Raw genomic sequence first — 20,412 nt, 5'->3', positions numbered from 1 at the left:
GTGCGCTCGCTCTCCTATTTCCAGATTCCTGGGATCGGGTGAATCCTGGCCACACTTCAGCACCATGATCTGAACCTGGCACGTCTCCGCCAAGTCGATCCAACTTAACATTAATGCCCAGTGGCGTCTATCAGCCGTCTGTACATTCCCACTGTTAGGTAGGAGCAGTGGACAACACGCATTGAGTTTGTTGTCCTTTCCCCACGCTTACGATTCGCACGGTTGGCGACGTACTGTGCGAAAGAAGTTCAACATACATTGCAAGAGGCCTTCCTCTATTACTCCCACTGTTTTCTTCCCTTGGTTGCTCTTGCCCAGAGGTGACCTCTTCGAACTCTGTGATGTCGTCTCGCTGCTGCCATTTCTTCCGCTGTCTGCTTCTGCTTTTTTTTTGCCTTCTCTCGGGTCTCAACTCCGGAGATAATTGCGTCTCTTGTCTCTCCGTCCGTTCTTCTCATGCTGGGTTCTGCCCAATATCCACACCATTCACTTCTCTATAACAAGGGCATAAGCGGTTTGGGAGACAAATGACGGTGTCACTTTTGTTGGCCCAACACGACATTCTCTCCAGTCGGCGAGAATCTCGAGCCACTAGAACTACACATGAAAGCACGCCGATTGTGATTCGACCAACATATCGCTTGTGATCTCTATCAGCAGCCCGGTAGCGTGATCCTGTTCAGCGGGGGATTGGGCTTCCGAGAAACTCAGTTGGGAGAATGTCACAGTCAACGTTAAACAAATTGTGAACAAAAGTTAAACATAGTTACGATATGATCTGTTATTTTTTTGTCTGTGTTGCATTCTGCTCGAGTTTCTCATCTGCTATGTGTTTGCTCAAAGGCTCTACCAACATTACAAAATGTATTGAGTTGACAATAAGGAGGTAGAAAAGGGGGGGGGGTCCTAAGCCTTTATCAGGGGGTAATCTCCCCCCTCCCCACTCCACACTGCAATGCTGTGCACCAACGTCATTCGGTGATCTCTCTTAGCTGTTTCAACAATCCCAAGGAACTATACAGGAACAAGGGCGTAACGTTTTCCCCATTTGTGCGCATTGATGTTGTTCTGTTGCTGGCAACGAGCTTGAACAAAGCTCTCCACAGCGCCGGTGCTTGCAATAATTGTAATCACACGTGCGATCACATGCAGCTCAAGATGTTTGACTCCAACCGGGATGGAAAGCTGGAGCTGTCCGAGATGGCCAGGTATTATATCACTTCACTCCCATGATGCCCATCTGGCGGTGGCTGCGCAGTGCAGGGGTCAGAGCACTGAACCAGCAACTCTGAGATTCGTGCGTTCGAATCTCGATTTCGGCTCGCTCCCGTGATTAAATTGGGTTCTCAACTGTATCGAGTCGATGGTCTTAACCTGGTTACCAATGACTCCGCAACAAACCCTTCACACACAACATTTAGTTATGAACAGTGCTTCTATGTGGATGAATAGAGCTCTGAAAAAGTCCGCGCAACAAACATAAAAACCGTCACTTTAAGTTAATTTCCAAGTAGTTCTATGACATCTCCCTCTGTAGGCCACTCTTAATGCATTGGGATTGCATCGCTGTGATACGTGATATCTCATGACACTAAAAGTACAATTCGGTTAAATTTGGGATAAATAAGGGATTTAATCTTAAGCACTGCCACATGAACAAGAGTCAGTTATAAGTCACTCTAGTACCATTGCCGTTACAAAAAATGGAAAAGAGGAACATGCATATCGTGAAATGCAAATTTCACTCGGTGACACGCACAATAAACATACACGAACAACAAGGTGACTTGAATTTCCTTCTTCGTTATCATTACAGACTTCTGCCGGTGCAGGAGAACTTCCTGCTAAAGTTCCAGGTGAGTGCAACATCTGAACCTTCGTTGACAGTGTGATCTCTGAACTAATTGGCTGTGGGCCTACGACCACATAAATCTGGAATGTGACCGATCTCGTCAGATCTCAGGATTAAAACTGAAACAATATATAGATGATAGCCATGACAGATTCCACTCAGCAGTGGACAGAAGATGACTGGTTATGATGACAATTTATAAAAAGCACCAGTGTTTAACTTTATACTCCACTGAACATGTATCGAACTTAGGAACCCGTTCGTAATCTAAACAACAATAATAATGATTACCTTTGTTTTTTTCTGCTTAGTTCTTTCGGTAAAGTCACGTAGAAGGGAAATAATAAAATAATAACAAATAATAAAATAAAATATTATGTTTTATTTTGATTAAAATAAAATATTATGTTTTACTTTTCATTATTTTATTATTTCCCTTCTACGTGACTTTACCGAAAGAACCAAGAAGATGAATCCATGCAGTCACGAAAGCTTTAAATCAAAATGTAATGATTACCTTTGTTTATCGAGAAAAGCTTGAGTCTCGAAAGGCTCAAGATGGTGCTGCTTTGGGATGTTTGGCAAATTCAATTAATGGCCCGTGGGAGGAGAAAACTCGAGGGAATGACACTCAAAACTCTGCAGAGATGGATTCACAGCCCAGTGGGTTCTGGAGTATCACAAATGTTTGTGCGATGGACCAACCCATCGCCTCCAAAGTGCTGCATTACATTTGTGTTCTGCTGCACCCGGCTAAACACGCGTGGCAAAAAAAAAATGTATTGTTATATATTCGTAAAATCGATATCTGGAAATAAACGTGGAAATCAAATCTTCAAATTCCGAATTGTATTGAGTTTCTGGCGGTCGTCATTAATGCACGTCGCAGCTCGGTTTTTTTTTTTTTAACGTGCATTTTGAAACGGCGTGAAATTTTCTTGCAGGGCGTAACAATGACAGCAAAAGAATTCAACGACATCTTTACGTTTTACGACAAGGTGAGTCGCCGTGTGTGTCACGCTTGCCCGGTCATGCTGGGAAAGGCTGGGTCACGCACGCGTGCATCGTATGCAGACGTTCAGCTGTTGCCATGCTACCTCACAATTTGACTGCAATTCCAATATCCTGCCCCTTTATAATGCAAATTAAAACATTGCGGGTCTTTTCATATCGGGATCATTAAAACTGAGCGGCGCAAATTTTCACAATAAGCCTGTGCTGTGAATTAATATATATGCTCCTTTATTGAATGCAGTGATTGCAGTTTGTCACCTAATAGCAACCACATTTATTTCGACATCCGCGTTTGTTTACGAGCACAACCACGCACCAGCACTTCGGTTCAGTGGTAAGGTGTGCAGATTACCAACGCGACCATTGCAACACATGTATACATGTACTGTAATGCAATGAAAATATTGTGTGTGTGTGCGTGCAAGGCGACAAACATATTTCCCATAAGGCCAGCAGGCAAGACAGCTAACAGTGCAGGCATAGCAACGTGACTGCGGTCAGCCCCAAAACCCTTCGTGTTGTACCGGGGAGCAAAGAAAGACGACGATGATGATGATGATGATCACTCTTATTCACGAGTGCATTTTTTTTCTTTAAGAGAGAAACTCTCTCACCTGATATTTTCCCCAACGCTGCTATGCTGGCTGGCTAGCTGGAGTACAAGATACCACCTATTCCATAATAATTCCAATATTATGTATCTGCCTATATTCCCATAATCCCATAAGCAGGTTTATAAAAAAAATGAGACGCAGCATCACGAAGGACAAAATAAGGCGAGATGGATGTGGAGTGCCAAAATAATTCCCGCCGCTGTGTTCCGGCTGAAATTAAGAACAGAGTATACTTGCATAATACCCCGATTATGCATCATGTCCACTGTGGTGGACTGCTATGATTTATACGACTGCTGTGAGATTCAATGCAAAGTTTTCCACCAATATTTGGGGGCAGTAGGGGTTAACGATTTTGTATTTTTTTCCCATTAACGCATAAGAGGGATGCGTCGCGTAGTGTGCAGCAATTACAACCTCATTACGTGCACCATAGATTTTGTAATAAACAGAACAATTTACTTACGTGTAAGCCGTTACATCGTTAACACGTATGTGCAGCAATTACACGGCGTGTTTACGGTGGCATTGGGGGGTCATCGCTGGGGGGGATGCTCCGAGATCCCAATTAAGCCCTGCGCATGTGAACGTAAATAATTGTAAGAAAAAAAAACCTGCCTGCTCCCGATGCAACGTCACGCCGACGGCCGGACATTCAGTTCAGTTTCATGTATTAGGTATAATAACCCTGTGAGCCATGCGGCTCTTGACTCGGGTGCAACCGCAAAAAAAAAACATGAACAAGAAACATCTTAAAGTGACTACACGCAACAGAAAAATCCTGGAAAAAACAGCAAAGTCTTCCAGAAAAAACACCGTATTTCAACGCTGTGTGCAAAAAAATCCCCAGTGGGATGCAAGTCAAACAATAACAACCATAAGACAATTTAGATGAAAGTTTATCAGGCTAACTCTGTACTACAACAAACAAACATGGCTAAACCAAAAAGTTTTCAAAATCACCAAAATAAAGCATATAAAAACAATGTAAGTGATCATGGGAACTGTGATTAAAATTCAACAATAAACGATATGCATAACATGTGCGATATTGACAACGCCGACACGATGCGTGATCGTTGCTCACTTGCAGGACAGAAACGGATACATCGATGAGGACGAACTCGAGGCTCTGCTGCGGGACCTTCACGAGAAGAACAGGAAGGTACGAGGGACCCTCGCGCGTGTCTCGTTGCGAGGCACAAACAAAGACAAAGATCCACCGTATAGCCTGCACAGACTGTTGGGGGCAAGTGCTGTTAGCGAGCACCTACAAAGGCCGGCACGGCAACACGAGGGGGTGGGTGGCCAACACCACGCCCGGCCGCCTTTGTCTCCCTAGTGGCGATGTTTACACATCGCACCAGGTACTCATTTGAGGCTGAGTCGACCTAGGGGAGGCCCAGTGGCCATCTCGAGAGTCGCGGTGCGAACGCAACGGTGACGTTCTTGTTGAGAAACTTTTTTTTCCCTTTCAAAATCGTGATTTATCGCTCATTGGTGTTGGGCGCAGCCGTGAATGCAATGAGTTCGTGCCGTTGCCGATGAGAGCTGTCCGTGATTGCAATGGGACGTTTCACGTGGCGTTTCACGTCTTTCTTTGACAATAACTTAATCTAAAATGCAATTCTCTGAAACGGTATTAATTTATCCACGCAATTTTGTACTGGTCTCGAGTAGGTAATGCATTCTGAAGTATCAGATACACATATCTCTATAAGTGTATCTGATTATTATTTTGGTGTAATAAATGGCAATTTTAAGCAACAAAGTTAATTAGAAACCTTGTTACTGTATACTCAACTGAGCAGCATAGTGCTCAGGATACTTTCCAAAGGACCATTTTACAGGGAGTTGATGGTTTCAGTAATTGCAAAGTTATACAATTATTGTGCATAGTGACCAAAGCGTGCCACCTACTGGGAAAAAAAATTAAACATCGTCTAACATAATATTTGGTAAGGGTAATCAATTCTGTTCCGGTTCTATTGCTCAAAAGCAAAATGTGAAAAATCACCTCCAATTAAATGGACAAAGGGGTTAGTACCTCTCTGGCAGTTGTTCACGCACTGCACAATGAACCAATGAACCCGAGTTTGATTCCAGGCCACGGCTAACATTAAAGGCGAGTAATTTCTCTCCTACTCTTGGAGGCTCCCTTCACCAACCCGGACTAGGGTGATGAAGTATGCGGCCGGCCATAAATGACGTCACGCACCTATGCGGGGGGGGGGGGGGTCAGACATTTGTGACGATGCGTGACGAGGGGGGTGGGGAGTTGAGAAATGTGACGTCACATCAAAATGCGCAACTTTAAATAAATATAGACAACACGTTCTACTTAATTAAATAGACTTTTTAATAAATATTTTCTCCTACAACATCAGAGTGCAGCGCCACATTAAATACGCACTACAATAGTTTAAAGCGATTTGAAGCATGTTTAATTTGGGGGGGGGGCAGAGCTTTGTGACGTCATAGTTGAGGGTGGGGGGGGGGTCTGACTTTTTGTGACGCCGCGTGACGAAGAGGGGGGGGGCAAAAATAGCCAAAAATCGCGTGACGTCATTTATGGATGGTCCCTATGGTCAAATGACCCCTATGACTGACATGGCATGGGAAGGCCTTATTCCAGTAGTGGATTGATAATGCCTGTACAGTTTGAAATTGTGAAAACTACAGTTGGCCAATTCTTACTTGCCAAAGATAATGCAGCTCAATATGCTTGTCACATCGTGACATAAGGTGAAGTTCTCAAAAGTCGCATTGTTTGATTGTTAACGTGTTTTCATTAGGATCTGGACGCCCAGACACTAACAAGCTACAAGCGGAACATAATGGCACTCTCCGACCACGGAAAGCTCTACCGCAATGACCTGGAGATGGTCCTGTGCGTCGAGTCCTTATGAAGCCGCTGCCGTGTGCACTAACACCTGAATACATGACACACAGCAGACCCATACCAGTCAACACAGCATGGCGCCAGCATGCACACACACTCACACATTTAGCGATGCTTGCAGACAAGCAATAACGCAATCCCGGACATGAATGACATGCATACAACATGCACCCATGTACACCAACACACAAGCACAATATATATATACACCCACATGCATTCAAATTCATTCATCATATATTAAAGTGGTGCGACAATTTGAGCCAACACACACTGGGCAAGCAAGTCAACCGCTCACCAGGAGGCACAAGCACACCGTCACATTCCGTCGCTCACGATCATTTAGGCACACGCACCATGAGCAGCGATCACTGGCATTCACCACGACACACACACACAGAAAATATGGGAACCAACACACACAGCACTTAAAGGCACACAGGCCAATCTTCAGCACAAACTCGCGCTCTACAGAGCGGAATCTGCTTAAACTTGCGTACTTGGTCAGATATTCCTAAGGACACTGCACGGTCACCGTTACAAGGAGTTAAACCAAAGTGATTGCAAACAGGCCTTCAAGTTGCATTATTTTTGTTAAAGAACAGACTGGCAAGACATTAAGCAGGTTCTATTGCATTTACAGGCACACAACCAATACATCCATTCACTTACCATTTGACAATACAAAACAAATCCCCAAAAGGTACCGGTTAATCTTGGCAGGAGTGGGAGTGAACACAGCAACGTACTGGATATTGAGGATTCTGAGACTTCATCTTACACCTCTATGGGTTCCCACCTGGCCTAAATACAGAAATAGACACTAGCAAACGGTCCTCCACCTCTAAAAGGTGCACTGCCGTGTGAACATCCCCACACCTCTAGGTACTGTCACAGAACTTAAACAAGCAGCACAGCAGTGGGTATTCTTCAGAGAAGCCCATCATTACATGTTTGGGGGGTGGTTCATTTTTGTTGGTGTTGTTGCTTTTGACAATACCGTACATTCACAACTCCAGGTGAAACGTGTTCTTAGAAAGTGAAAACTCGCTTCTATAGATTGGCAATTGCTCGCCTATGCGTCACCCGTGGCTGTAGCTGGATTTTTCCATTCCCAGAGAGAGGCATCTTTTTGGCACCAACGGCCGGACCTGCCGTGCCAAGACTACGGGATTGCTTGTTTGTAGCTCACCAATGACCATGACACAATCCCCCTTCCTTTCTGGGAGATGGCTCCAATGTCTCAGCTGTGGTTTACCGGTCTCTCTAAGGTTCAAAGCAGGTTTGGGCATCTCTGAGCTTCAGATCATGATGCCACGACCGGCTGTGCAGTTGCAGTGCTGCTTGGGCTCGTTCAAAGTGCGCTGAATAGCTAAGGTTTGTGTTGCTATGTGACTTATGTTTGACCACCGTACAAAAAAGGGGGAGAGACGAAAAAAGGAAATACCTTATTATATTTTAGGCACACAATTATTCAACGTGTTTGTGGCGTTGTGCGTTTTTGAAGTGTGTAAATGTTAACGATCTTCGAGGTCCTAGTATATTGTACTCGGTTCCTATAGAAAACTGCTTGGATTGTCTATTAACACAAAACCCTTCCCACATGACTACAAATCATTTCCAGTTGTTCAATCCTTTTACAAATAATAATCTTTATTTTAACATATCGGAGCAGCATTTACACTGTTGGTATGTTTGTTTGCCGTGTGTTGATTTCACTGTGTTTAATCCTGCGTTAAAAGTTCTTGCATCTACAGTGCGCTGTTAACGCAAGCACCGTTTTTAGTCTGAGAATAATAAATTAAGTTGACAGATGTGTCTAATCTCATTGTCGTGTCATCTTTATAGCCAGTCTGTCACGATCATTTAAATGACTCTGGCGTGCCGAGAAATAGCTAATGGTGTATACAAATATATTGGTACACAATTGAATTGACATTTATTTTTTATATTTACAATGCTTAAGTGCATTTAAGATCAGGTATTTTTAAAGGCACTATCCTTTACGTACCAGATATGTTAAAGCACCAATAGTTAATGGCTATGTTAAAACGCTCAGGATTTTGCACTCTGCTACTGGTGTCAGTGCACTGAATATCGTGACACATTTGATGAATCAATGAACTCGTTGAATCTTTAGCAAGCAAAAGCCGCAGTGAACCAACAGAGATAATTTTCAGTCGGGTCATGTTTGGGATGTGAAAAGAAACTGGTATCCCAAAACAATACCCATCCAAACAAGACATATGTCAATAGCTCTGCCAGAAAATAAAAAAAATCGCCCATCATGCCCAAAACATCACCTATATATAACAGTATATACTGTATTAGGGCAGAGTGATTGACATATGCATTGCGTTTTTTTTCTCGATGCTTATGCATCACTGCCAATGCATTAGAACAAAAAATGCATGCAAACAAGAGAACATTATATCTCTACACACGCTGTGCAGAAATTGCAATTCTCCACAAGCCCAAGTCTTGACCAGGGGATGGCCGTGTGGCATCAGGGAGCTAAAACTGCGTCATAACGCTGAGCAGCAATTACTTAATCCAGACAGCCTTCATGCATTTAATTTGAGTATATATTTAGAATGCTGGCTCCACCATCCCAGCGTGTGTTAAAGCACTTGCCCCAACACTCCCAAGGGTCGATCGAGATGGAAAGGGTGAATTTCACATTTGTAGGGGTTTCTTTTAATGTTGCTTTTTGTGTGTGAAATGTTCAGAAGCCGGGGCTTGTAATAATGCACAAATTCTCATGAATCTCAAGATCTTTGGCTCCAAATGGAATGAAAAACAGGAACAGTCCGAGATGGCCTGGTATTTTTCTCTTCACGCAGAAAAATCCCAGCCGCGGGAGGCCGAGCGGCTCCACACCGCGTTGGCACCTCTTAGATGCTGGGTTTGAATGTGGGATAAGTCACCTGTCATTTATGGTCTCAAATTTTGACTTAAAACTTTCGTGACTGCAGGAATTCATATTCTTGGTTCTTTCAGTAAAGTCACATAGATAGAAAATAAAAAAATAAATTTAGAATTTTTTTTTAAATATTTTTTATTTTAAATTAATTTTATTATTTTTATGGTCTCAGCCTGTATGACAATTTATTACACAAAAGGTATATATTTAACTTGGTTATTTACTTAATTTGATATATTGGTTTGATTTTGGTTTTGACTACGATGAGACACTCTATGAAGGGCAGAGTGCAAACATTAATCTCCTGACATGCCAACGGTGCAATTTATATATATGTGGAAGTAATAAGACATTTTTCAAAGACCCAAATTACTATCCCAGCTCAGCATTACAGCTGAGGTCCATCACTCTGGCTTGTGTCAATTGCGCGGTGACATGCATGAGTGGTAGGGCGTTTTGCTGCTTGTTGCAGAGTTTCATGGATCAAGCTTAGTGGCCACCCTGGTTCAGGCCTACTTCACAGTGCGCTCTGCTTCAAAGTGTATGTTAAAGATCCCATGACATCAAAAGTAGGCCATGCACCTCCGTTTAGCACGGTGGGCTACGTACGGTGCGAAAGAAGTTAAATATATACAGACACCTGTGTGCTTGCGTCATCTAAAATTGTATACATTACTTGAAAATTGCTAAATTAGGAAGCCTCATGGCAACTGGCAGACTAATTTCCACTATGATGGCCGGTGCTGCTGTCACCTTCTTCTGCATAGGGGCAACTGCCACTGGGGGTTCCCTACCGCAGGGCACCTCATTATGTACTGCACAGGAGGTGTGGTGTATAAATATTAAGTGATGATGATGATGACGACGATGATGATGACGGCGGTGGTCGTTCACCACCCTGAGTATCACGTGGGACATCGTTGAGTTGCAGAGTCCCCGCTAAAGCAGGGGAAGCTCTGGTTCGGCGAGGAGCTCGGCGGCGACAGGAGAGTCGCACGGCACGAACAGCGTCACGCCCGACTTGTAGGCGGCTGGTATGGTGATGTGCGTGGGTGCTGCTGTCGTCAGAAGGTCTTGGCCCTCGCCGAGGGCACTCTGTGCACACAGCATGCGCTCCACTTGTTCTGGATGGGGAGTGCGGGAAGAAAGGAAGGAAGAGAAGGGTGGAAGGGATTTAAGACCGAAACAGGAAGAATTCTTCACAATTCTGGCAAATCGCCTGATGAAAGCTGGTTGTGATCACCAGGGAAACATCGTACTCAAATTGTAAATGGTCTGGGTTTACTCTCCAATACACCGGTGTGCTGACGTAGTCACTAATTTGCACGTTCTGTTTACGTGACAAACCTTACTAATTGGCTATGCTGGATGGTGGTGGGTTAACGACACATTTATATTTACGCAATGTAACCCAAAAAAAACATTAATTATGGATATTGGTCGAGAATGCCTACGTGTTAAACCATACGGCACCCTGTACGAAGCTATGTCCACTCGCTCATGTACGTATGGCAACGTTCACTTACCGTTACACCTACGTACACGTGGAAACGGCTGCATATGTAAACAATTATGTTTTCACAGAACATCAAGCCAGTGTCAATTTGCGGGTGTAATTGAAAAACACAACTTCCACAACAGTTCAAATATCCAGGAAGTCGGCTTTTGTTGAGAGAAGGCAGATTAAGGGGATGAAAAAATTATATTATGAAGTTCATCTTGCGGTCATCTGCGGGCAGATGATGCATTATATGTAGCAAGCATGGGTTATCTTAGAATATGTGTGTGGGTAAACAAGTCTTACAAAGGATGCCTCTCTAAAGTGAATTACTTATTAAAACTTAAACTGTAAAGCTGAATTTAAGCACACATTTAGGTTATCGTTTAGCGTTTAAATTCCACATTTTAGTTCAAAGCCACAATAAGTTTTATGAGCCCATTATAATTAGTGTGCATTTAATTTTCATTTAAAAACTATCAATCAAAGATATTTTAGTTTCCTCCAATTATTGATGACATCCCTTTCCATTCATGCCCTGCCTAAGCACAGGTGGGAGCCTATTGAGACAATAATCCTATTTGAAATGCAGATGTGGGACAAACACAAAACACCGCTGAGAAACAGGAATACATTTTCAGTGGAAAGTTGTACAAAGCAAGATAATGTAACCTCGCTTTAATTAGCTTTTAGGATTCGATGAAGAGTAAAAATAATGCATAATATTGCATTTTTTGTTTGCACAAACAAAATACCACCATCTGGTGCTTAATGATGATAAGGATTTTTGCACTGTCCCACCAGGGTCACACGCACAGAACCTACAAACCACAGTGGAAGGCCGCGGGGTGAGAAGAGATGTTTTGGGAGTTTATCCCCAATGTTATCCTGATCCATGTCTCTTGCAGAGCAATGCAGCCCCTTGTGTTAGAGAATGACCTACGGAAGTGGATATAAATTCCAGTGATCTCCAGCTTACACAACAAAGGACAGCATTTGAACAAATATCCAGCCAATGACAGTGATGTTCATTGCATTACACTCAAATATTTTATATCCCAAGAACTGGAATTTAGCCCAATCAAGTGCAGAAACAAATTGAATTTGTCCAGTCATACATGACTGGGCCGAGACCATGAACTTGATACACTAGAGAACCCAGTTAAATCACAGGTGGCTGCCTGGATCCTGGGGATAGACGTGGGGATAAATGTGTAAAGGTCAGTAAATGCTGATCGGCTCCGAGACAAGTGGTGTTGTCTTGTCCGTCCCGTGACCCCCTCCTGCCAGCGGGCGTATGACACTTCACGTGGCCTTAAAGTGCACATAGCCAGACACAAGGCCGTGGTGACATTACCGACACTTAGTGGCGACGTCACCGACACTTATTGGCGAATGGCGGTTTTTGTTGTTGTTGTCTCACCAGCGACGTGAAGCTCGTGCCAGCGCGGGTCGTCCTCCAGGCGTGGGATGGTGCCACTGCCCCCGACCACGCGCGCCTCCACGTCCTCGCGACGCACCAGCAGCTCCGAGGGGCTGCTTAGGCGCTGGCTCAGCACCGCTGTGCCCACTGCGTGTGCCGATGTGCAGCAACAGGAGAGAACAGAGTGACGTACCGTGTCCTGTGTAGAGTTGCGAAGCCATTATTGGTAATTTGACAATCATCTTCAGACTCGATTATCTATACCGAACGTTAAAATCGCACGCAGTGAATCAGTCACCGTGTAGTACGCTCCTACAGATACACAGACATAAACAATGGGGTGGACTTTATTTGTTAGACATCAGATTCATCAGCCAAAATCAATTCACTGCTGGATGAAGACCTACCCAAGCCTTTGCAATCTCTGACAGCTGTTTGATAAATAGAAGCTGATTCCATCGCTCCATCTCAGCAGCGATGTCCTCACGAGCATATCACTATATTGGCTGCCACACTGATGTAGTCCTAACAACCACCCATCATTCCGTCTTGCCATGACACGTTCTGCCAAAGCCCACTTACCTTTCTAAAAAGTAAAATGTCTAACTTGCATATGTTCACTGATCCATGTGTTCCTCTTCCTATCTCTCAGTGTATTGCCATGCATGTGTAGAGGTGTTAACTATGCGCTGTTGCGTAACCTGCGTTGCCACCAGGGCAGTGCAGCATTACCCCTGGGTACAACGGTTGGGGTCAGTCGAAGTGAAACGGATCGTGGCCAGGGTTTGGTGCGAACCAATCAGACGGTTCCACGTGGGAATGTATGATTGGTTCTACCTGGACACGAAGGGGTATAAGATGGGTGACCCAACGGACCTCGAGGAGTTCTCTCCCTGCACGAAGATAGAAGACTGGGCTGAAGCCTAGCTAGGACCCTGGACCAGCCTTACAGCCCTTCTAAGGGCTAAGGCTCGGCATACCCAGTGGTCAGGACCCACCGGGCCAGCGGTGGGTCAGATAGCCTCCCCTAGGTCCTAGCCGGAGGACTAGGGTAGCGGTAGACGTGTGAGTCCCGCCAAGTCCGGAGGTTGTACCTCCTTAGGTATCAAGGAGGTTAGCGGTAGACGTGAGAGTCCCGCCAGGTCCGGAGGCTGTACCTCCCTAGGGTATCGGGTGAGGGGACCGAATATCCCTCTGTGTGTGTTAAGCGTTGTATAAGGAAATAATACAATAAACAGAGTGTGCCTCCTAAGAAGTCTGCTCGTCCTTACAACACTACAACTGGTGTCAGAAGTGGGGTATTTATAGGGGTTTAATTGTTCTTGTTGTTCGTGAGGCACACTCACAATTCTTCTACCGTTGGTAATTTCGGAGTTTCCCATTGTTGCAGCCGGGACGGCTGGAGCTTCCAAAGGAGGGGGTGATGTAGAAGTGTTAACTATGCGCTGTTGCGTAACCTGCGTTGCCACCAGGGCAGTGCAGCATTACCCCTGGGTACAACGGTTGGGGTCAGTCGAGGTGAAACGGATCGTGGCCAGGGTTTGGTGCGGACCAATCAGACGGTTCCACGTGGGAATGTATGATTGGTTCTACCTGGACACGAAGGGGTATAAGACGGGTGACCCAACGGACCTCGAGGAGTTCTCTCCCTGCACGAAGATAGAAGACTGGGCTGAAGCCTAGCTAGGACCCTGGACCAGCCTTACAGCCCTTCTAAGGGCTAAGGCTCGGCATACCCAGTGGTCAGGACCCACCGGGCCAGCGGTGGGTCAGATAGCCTCCCCTAGGTCCTAGCCGGAGGACTAGGGTAGCGGTAGACGTGTGAGTCCCGCCAAGTCCGGAGGTTGTACCTCCTTAGGTATCAAGGAGGTTAGCGGTAGACGTGAGAGTCCCGCCAGGTCCGGAGGCTGTACCTCCCTAGGGTATCGGGTGAGGGGACCGAATATCCCTCTGTGTGTGTTAAGTGTTGTATAAGGAAATAATACAATAAACAGAGTGTGCCTCCTAAGAAGTCTGCTCGTCCCTACAACACTACACATGTAACTCTCCATGTTTCATTGTGCACTTTTCACCATGTTACATTCTCTTCGTCAATGGCCTTTTAATTACAATAGAATAATACTCATTGCCTTTAGATAATACTTGGTTTATGTTAGAGTGATGAACGATCAAAACTGATGTTATGTAATGATAGAAAAACTCATTTTATGTTCGGGCAATGACATGGCCTCATGGTAGTGTGTTCAACAATTGTTGAAGATGTTCAAGTTCGAATCCAGGGGCACGAATGGTCAGATCCTCCTCTAAAAGAGTTATGATACTCAGTGAGTATTTTCCTGGATAAACAAGAGTAGTAATATATATAAAAATGAAAGTCCGTCTGTCTGTTTCAAATACAAATCCAGACCGTTAAAGCTATCACCATCAAACTTGGCGGGGTTACCTTTTAAAACTCCGCCGAAAATCTTAGCTACAAGCGAGCCGACATTTTAAATAGGGGGGCCCGGAGGCCACCAAACGGTACCCCACACGCCCCAGTGACATCACCATCCATAACCCAGCACATATTAACCTGCACATCTAACAGTTACATAATGACCCCCTCATAAAATGTATGTAAAATTGCCGTTGATTACACCACCAAGAAGGTCAACCCTCCTTGAGCACGCCCATCTTAAAAAGAAAAGCTTCGTTATATAATTTCGTTCCCCATTTTGGCAAGTTACATTACATTTATTACAGGCGACCATGGCACGGCAAAAATCTTAACAGTTGCTGTAACGCCATTGACCCCTCCTTCTGAATACAGTGCTTGGGCCACTCTACATTCACAAGTACCCGGGCAACGCCGGGTACTTCCTGCATGTAAATAATAAAAAGAATGAAATTAAAAACAAGCCAAAGTGGTTTCCTGCTCAAATGGGCACATGGTGGAAATTCTATCCCATTCATAGTCCTAAGCCGGTGGTAGGAATTCCACAGGCATGACAAGAGTATATGAACTACCAATCTCTAATTGTGAAATGTGTATTCTATTAAGTGCACCATATGGCCAAATATAATAGAATCATGAGTGTTTACACGCAAGTATCCGCATGAGTTTGGAAAAAAAGGAGCAATAAAAACACACAAGACAATGGCAATAAGGGAAATAAAATGAAGGTTTATAATAAGGATAAAAAAACGTACCTAATGCAACAAATACACACAAAACAATTGGATCTATATAGGGTCTACTCGATAATGTATCTGTACAAAACAGTGGGCATATTTATTATTTAAACACTAGAGCACTGGTAACAGGAAGGATTTGCCGATACTCTCACGTGACTTTGTCTTGTCCGCTCGATGGCTCGGACAGGAAGAAACATTGGATGAAGTACACAGGTAATAGGAAGTGCTGATAACAGGGTCAGATAAAATGAATGTCAATATATTAGGTATATAATGAAGCATTAACTCTACGATAAAAAAAAAATCTTATTACACTCATACATTTATCAAGTTGTTAATTTCAGAACTGATCTTTTACAATTTGTATACAATGTGCAAATTAAATGCAATTGCTACATTTAGGCCAATGGAGGGAAGACAACTGTGCAAATGAGACAGAAAAAAACAGGAATCAACATAAACGAGACGGTGAGACCAAAAAACGTGATTCTTAAATCACATCGCCACCCTGAATTGTGACCCTTACTCAAATCACTTGTGGGGTTATTCCCTACATGCCTACATGGTACTGCACGTATGTGTGGGTGGGCTGGGGTTCGATGCTCACAGGTGACCTACCAAAGTCCAAGGGGTTGGTCATGTAGATGCCCTCTCTGCCGACTCCGAACACCATCTGGTGGTGCCAGGCATCGGGCACCTCCTCTCCGGGTGGCACGGCCACCTGCATGTTCATGGTGACGACGGGCACGGCGCCTCGCCTCATCCAGTGCCGCAGCCAGTGCGCCAGCGGCACCGCGCGTGCCGGGTACATGTGGAAAAACCTTCCGAGTACACGGCCACGCGATGCCTCGTGCGCGCCCACCAGCAGCTGCTCGTGCGTCGCGCCTGCAAACGCCGAAAAGTGGCGGAGACAGACACAAATGCGGTCATATATTTGTGATACCCAAACGATAGGAGCAACACAGAAGACACTGCTATCATTAGCATTATTAGCATGTTCTAATCGATACCAGTGGAACACTTTATTAAAGATTTCCAACAATGCTTGAAAGTGTTATTGCATTGGCTATGTCCGTATGTCCATACTGGAGGGGGAGGCTATAATGTTTGTAAAGATGATCCAATATGAAAACATCTGTAGTACAAATATAGTGTCGCTATTAGGGAATAAAAGTATTTGACACTGTAGTATCACTATCATGTCACTACTCTTGAGTCTTATGAAGGATAAAAGGGGAAATTGGGAAGTGGCAGCAAATTATTCCTATTATCTGTGCTTACTGCAGATAAAATGTTACCGGAAGTGGCTTTCTCTAACTACCAAATTGATCGTGTTATCTGCGGGTAAGAGATATAACCCACAAGAGGTGGGAAAATGCACCCTTTTGCTCGCGATTATCCGAGGATAGCTGCAAACGGGAAAGGGGTAATTTCCATGGAAGGGGATGACCAATAGGATCCATCGACAGTGCCAATGTCCCTACATTTATTTATTGAGCTATGTCTTCCTTTACGGTGACAATGCTAAGTCACTTCCACGTTTATATTAAGCCTGTGATTGGATTAAAGTGTGTGGATTCGCTGAATGGACCTGCCACGCTGCGGGAAAGAAGGTACTCCGCTAATGGGGCTTCGTTGGCACGTAGCTTCGTGCCGACGGCACTCTCAGCAATGTCGGCCTCCACCGGCACTCCGAGCGCCTGCATAACGTTCACCACGGCGGTGGCACCGCACGCCGACACGCCGATCTGCTCTGTCTGCTTCTCCAGTGCCTCCATCAGGGACCAGATCATGCAGGGCTCAAGGCCCGCATCAGAGTCATCAACAGTGGTCAATGACTCCTGGCTTGTTCTGTCTGACGAGGACTCAGGAGTCACTCGGAGTTCATTGGCTTGCTCCATTGGGCAGCTTGCTTGGCTTGGCGGTGAATCTTTAACTCGGTTGGCTTTTTCTGCCACAGGCCCTGTCACCTGTGCATTTTCTTCATCCATATTTCTCATGACACCTAAAATAAAAAAAGTAAGGGTCAAAACCTGGCAGCTCATTGATACATACAAGTGAACATTATTAAAATGTAAACGTTTAACCCTTTACATTGCTTGCATACGTAAACGTTTTAGCCACCATGAGGATCCTTGTTGAATGATGCTTTGATGTTTTCTTTTTCTTTAAGCTGAAATTGTTTTTCAACAGAGATTGGCAGTTTCATGCCTTACAAAGTAGACATGGGTTATACCTTTCCACGGCTGGTTAGTTTTCTCAGCTGACGGATAAGGTTAGCAAACAAAACAGACACGACTATAGTTGGTTGGTTGATGCACAACACAATATCTGAATGATGGCAAGACGCACGAATGCCATCATCACAGAATAGATTAGAAGGGAAAAGAACACAACTTCCCTTAATCAAAAATCTAGGAATTGACCATATATTAGGCAAGTGTATGTTTAGGGATAAGCCTGCTTGGGAATCGTGACTTTCATGCAAATTACAAACTGTTACACCTCCCTGTAAGAAAGCGTTACTTACATTACTTCCATGAACAAATACTGAATCACAATGGTACATCTGCTGTGCGTGTTTGCGCTTTGTCCATTGCAATGTAAACAGCATTAGCACTGCAGGCTTCTGGGTGCGTTTGCTTTGTGCACTGTCCATGTTATACAAACACGAGGTCTAAAGCATGCCCCCCCCACCACCCCGTGTACAAGTATTTACTTTTGAAATTGTTGCATCTAAAAGGTACACAAATACACATTGCCCACAGTATGGTGCTTCATCAAACCCAGGCTTTGAGGCTAACAACGGCTCTGGGCTGCACTTCAGAATTTCCTTTCTTGTGTGACAGATAGAACTGTAGATTCAAAGATATTTCCAGCAATACAGTTCAGGAACTCTCAAATTAGCACGTTTCAACGCGCGTATGCTACTGCGTTTATGTATGCGGAACTTCTTTTGCGCCGTACGAAGCCAACCATAATAACCGGAGGTGCAGGGAAGAACAAACTAAACACAAAAAGGAGTTCTAAAGAGATTAGTTTTCAATACATAAATGTGATGATCAGCGACTCATGTAAATATTGCAGGGCCAGAAAGTTATGCTACATACTCTGCAGTTGAGTCTTCTGCTTATCACTAGAAACATTTAATACACGTTTTTGAAGATAAGCCTCAAAATATGACCCCAGAAGGTTGCAGATTGGCTTTATTCATTTTGAAAGGGGTTAGCCTCCAAACACTTTATGCTTGGAGTGTTTAAAATATACAATTCCAATCGTTGAACCAAGTAATATGCCTCCAATGTAGCTTGATGTTTAAGCACCACGCATAAGGAAATTAAGGAGTCTCTCTTCGGCATGTCTCACCTACATTGCACTGGTCGTGACAAGTGGCATGCGCCTACAAACGTAATATTTTAAGTCGAGTGAACCTACGGGAGGCCCATGACTTGTTGAGTGAGATGCCCCCAGTTGCCCATGGCAGTAACAGCCACGAAATAAGTTGGTGGTGAGGGACATTGCAGCCTCAGTGCGTTTGGGTGAGATGCACGCATGTGCAGGCCTCTTGTCACTGCACTGCTGGAAGGTCTTAAACTTGCTATGTCGCTGCGTGGAGGGTTGCGATACACTTCACCGCACTGTTTGGTGAAGGCGGGGAGCATAGGAGTAGAGTACAACGTCGGAGTTCTGATTCTGTTGACGAGACGGCAAACACTTTGGCCACCGCGTATTTAAGTTAACGCAGGCTGCGATCGTGGCAAATTTTGGTTTCAAGATTTACAATTTAATGACTGCCACTTATGTGTGCGGCTAACCATTACAATGTAGTTATTTAATACATTCAAAATAACTTTAGATCAACGCAATACATAAAACGATTTTACACAGGTAAAAACTAAACAATTTTTTTATTTCACCAGATATTGCCCAGAGGTATATCGCTCTTTTTTTTTCCTGTAGCGAACTGGCCACACATGATAGCTCAACAAAGTGGCTTATCGTGTGGAAATTTTTTTATAGCAGCCAAATAACTCTAAATGTGAAGTGAAGTTGATTCTAAATGTGAAAGGGAAAATTTTTTTCGACATGACCACGGGGAAAGAGACAACGTACAAGCAAGCGTCAGGATCGTAACCAACAACCTCCTGCATACCGGGCGAGGCAGTAAACATCTCGCCGTTTGAAGCCTCGTTAACGATAGTTGGGCGACGTACGGTGCGAAATGAAGTTCAACGTACAATGTTAAATAGTTTAAAGTCACTTTAAGGCGTGCCACTGTAGTCGCGACTGTCAATACACAGTGACGTGAAATCCATCGCTATCAGAAGCCGCGCGCCCGTTACAAACACATCGCTTTTGTCACGAAGGTTCATTCAAAGCGGTGTTTGGGACCGGCCTTGCACGCACGATAATTGTTTTAAAAAATACAATATATTGTTGTTGTTTTTTTTGGGGGGGTCTTCGTCTTCTCCGAAAGCTTCCGCGGAGACGCGGCACGTGGAGGGCTTCCGTCACTCTCCACGCCGACAAAGCGATCGAGAGGCGTTTCAATCCCGACCGGGTTACGAGGAGGACGACTTACAGTTCGCCGCGCATTTTTAATAGTGTTCACATTTTAGATGGGTGGCTTTAGCGAAATTATTAGAAGGGATAATCGCGTTAATTTTTACTCAGCTAACCGACGTCAACGCCACTGTACAAACCGGGGCACGGTCGCCCATTTCTGGGTTTTAGTTACGCCTACGTCATCGGATCGGAATCGATATTTCCAAATCGGTAATTAAAAATCGAAACCGCTTTTCGATTCCGCCGTTCCTCATAGAACCCCCCCCCCCCCCCCCACGGTGGTGGAGTGGTGAGAGGGGCCGGTGTTGGGAATCGATTCCAAAACGCACAGCGCGCGGGTTTTTTTGTCGTCGTCTTCTCCTTCTGGAAGACCGTGAGAGGGGGGTTGGGGGGCTCGACCTCCACCCCCTCCCCACCCCCCACCCTCCATTGATTTATATTTCCTA

At 44.6% G+C, this 20,412-nt stretch overlaps 2 protein-coding genes across 8 annotated transcripts in view; one reads left to right on the top strand and one right to left on the bottom strand.

Annotated features, from left to right (window-relative positions):
• The window catches only part of LOC116944176 (calretinin-like), a 43,364-nt gene extending 35,159 nt beyond the window's left edge, over positions 1–8,205 (top strand). For both annotated transcript variants that reach the window (XM_032957677.2, XM_032957676.2), the window contains exons 7-11: positions 1,153–1,208; positions 1,817–1,856; positions 2,797–2,850; positions 4,574–4,645; positions 6,276–8,205. In XM_032957677.2, the coding sequence (XP_032813568.1) occupies positions 1,153–1,208; positions 1,817–1,856; positions 2,797–2,850; positions 4,574–4,645; positions 6,276–6,389 (336 nt within the window). In that variant the 3' untranslated portion in view covers positions 6,390–8,205. The remainder of the gene's footprint in view (positions 1–1,152; positions 1,209–1,816; positions 1,857–2,796; positions 2,851–4,573; positions 4,646–6,275) is intronic.
• Positions 8,015–20,181, bottom strand: LOC116944174 (uncharacterized). Of its 6 annotated transcripts, none has more exons than XM_032957672.2 (5): positions 18,836–20,181; positions 16,992–17,405; positions 16,019–16,285; positions 12,227–12,373; positions 8,015–10,429 (listed from the first exon to the last, which is right to left on the bottom strand). In XM_032957672.2, the coding sequence occupies exons 2-5, from the start codon at positions 17,398–17,400 to the stop codon at positions 10,245–10,247; spliced, it is 1,008 nt and encodes a 335-aa protein (XP_032813563.2). In that variant the 5' UTR covers positions 17,401–17,405; positions 18,836–20,181; the 3' UTR covers positions 8,015–10,244. The 6 variants fall into 6 exon arrangements, with proteins under 6 accessions (XP_032813563.2, XP_032813564.2, XP_032813562.2 ...); XM_032957673.2 differs by having other exon boundaries at positions 19,514–20,181; XM_032957671.2 differs by having other exon boundaries at positions 19,554–20,181.
• Positions 20,182–20,412: the final 231 nt, after the last annotated feature.

Source organism: Petromyzon marinus, chromosome 20 (genome assembly GCF_048934315.1).
Source record: "Petromyzon marinus isolate PM22_M1 ecotype Great Lakes invasive population chromosome 20, UKy_Petmar_22M1.pri1.0, whole genome shotgun sequence".
Classification (NCBI taxonomy): Eukaryota; Metazoa; Chordata; class Hyperoartia; order Petromyzontiformes; family Petromyzontidae; genus Petromyzon; species Petromyzon marinus.
Note: the sequence above shows the minus strand (reverse complement) of the source record. Positions and strands in the feature narration are given on the sequence as shown.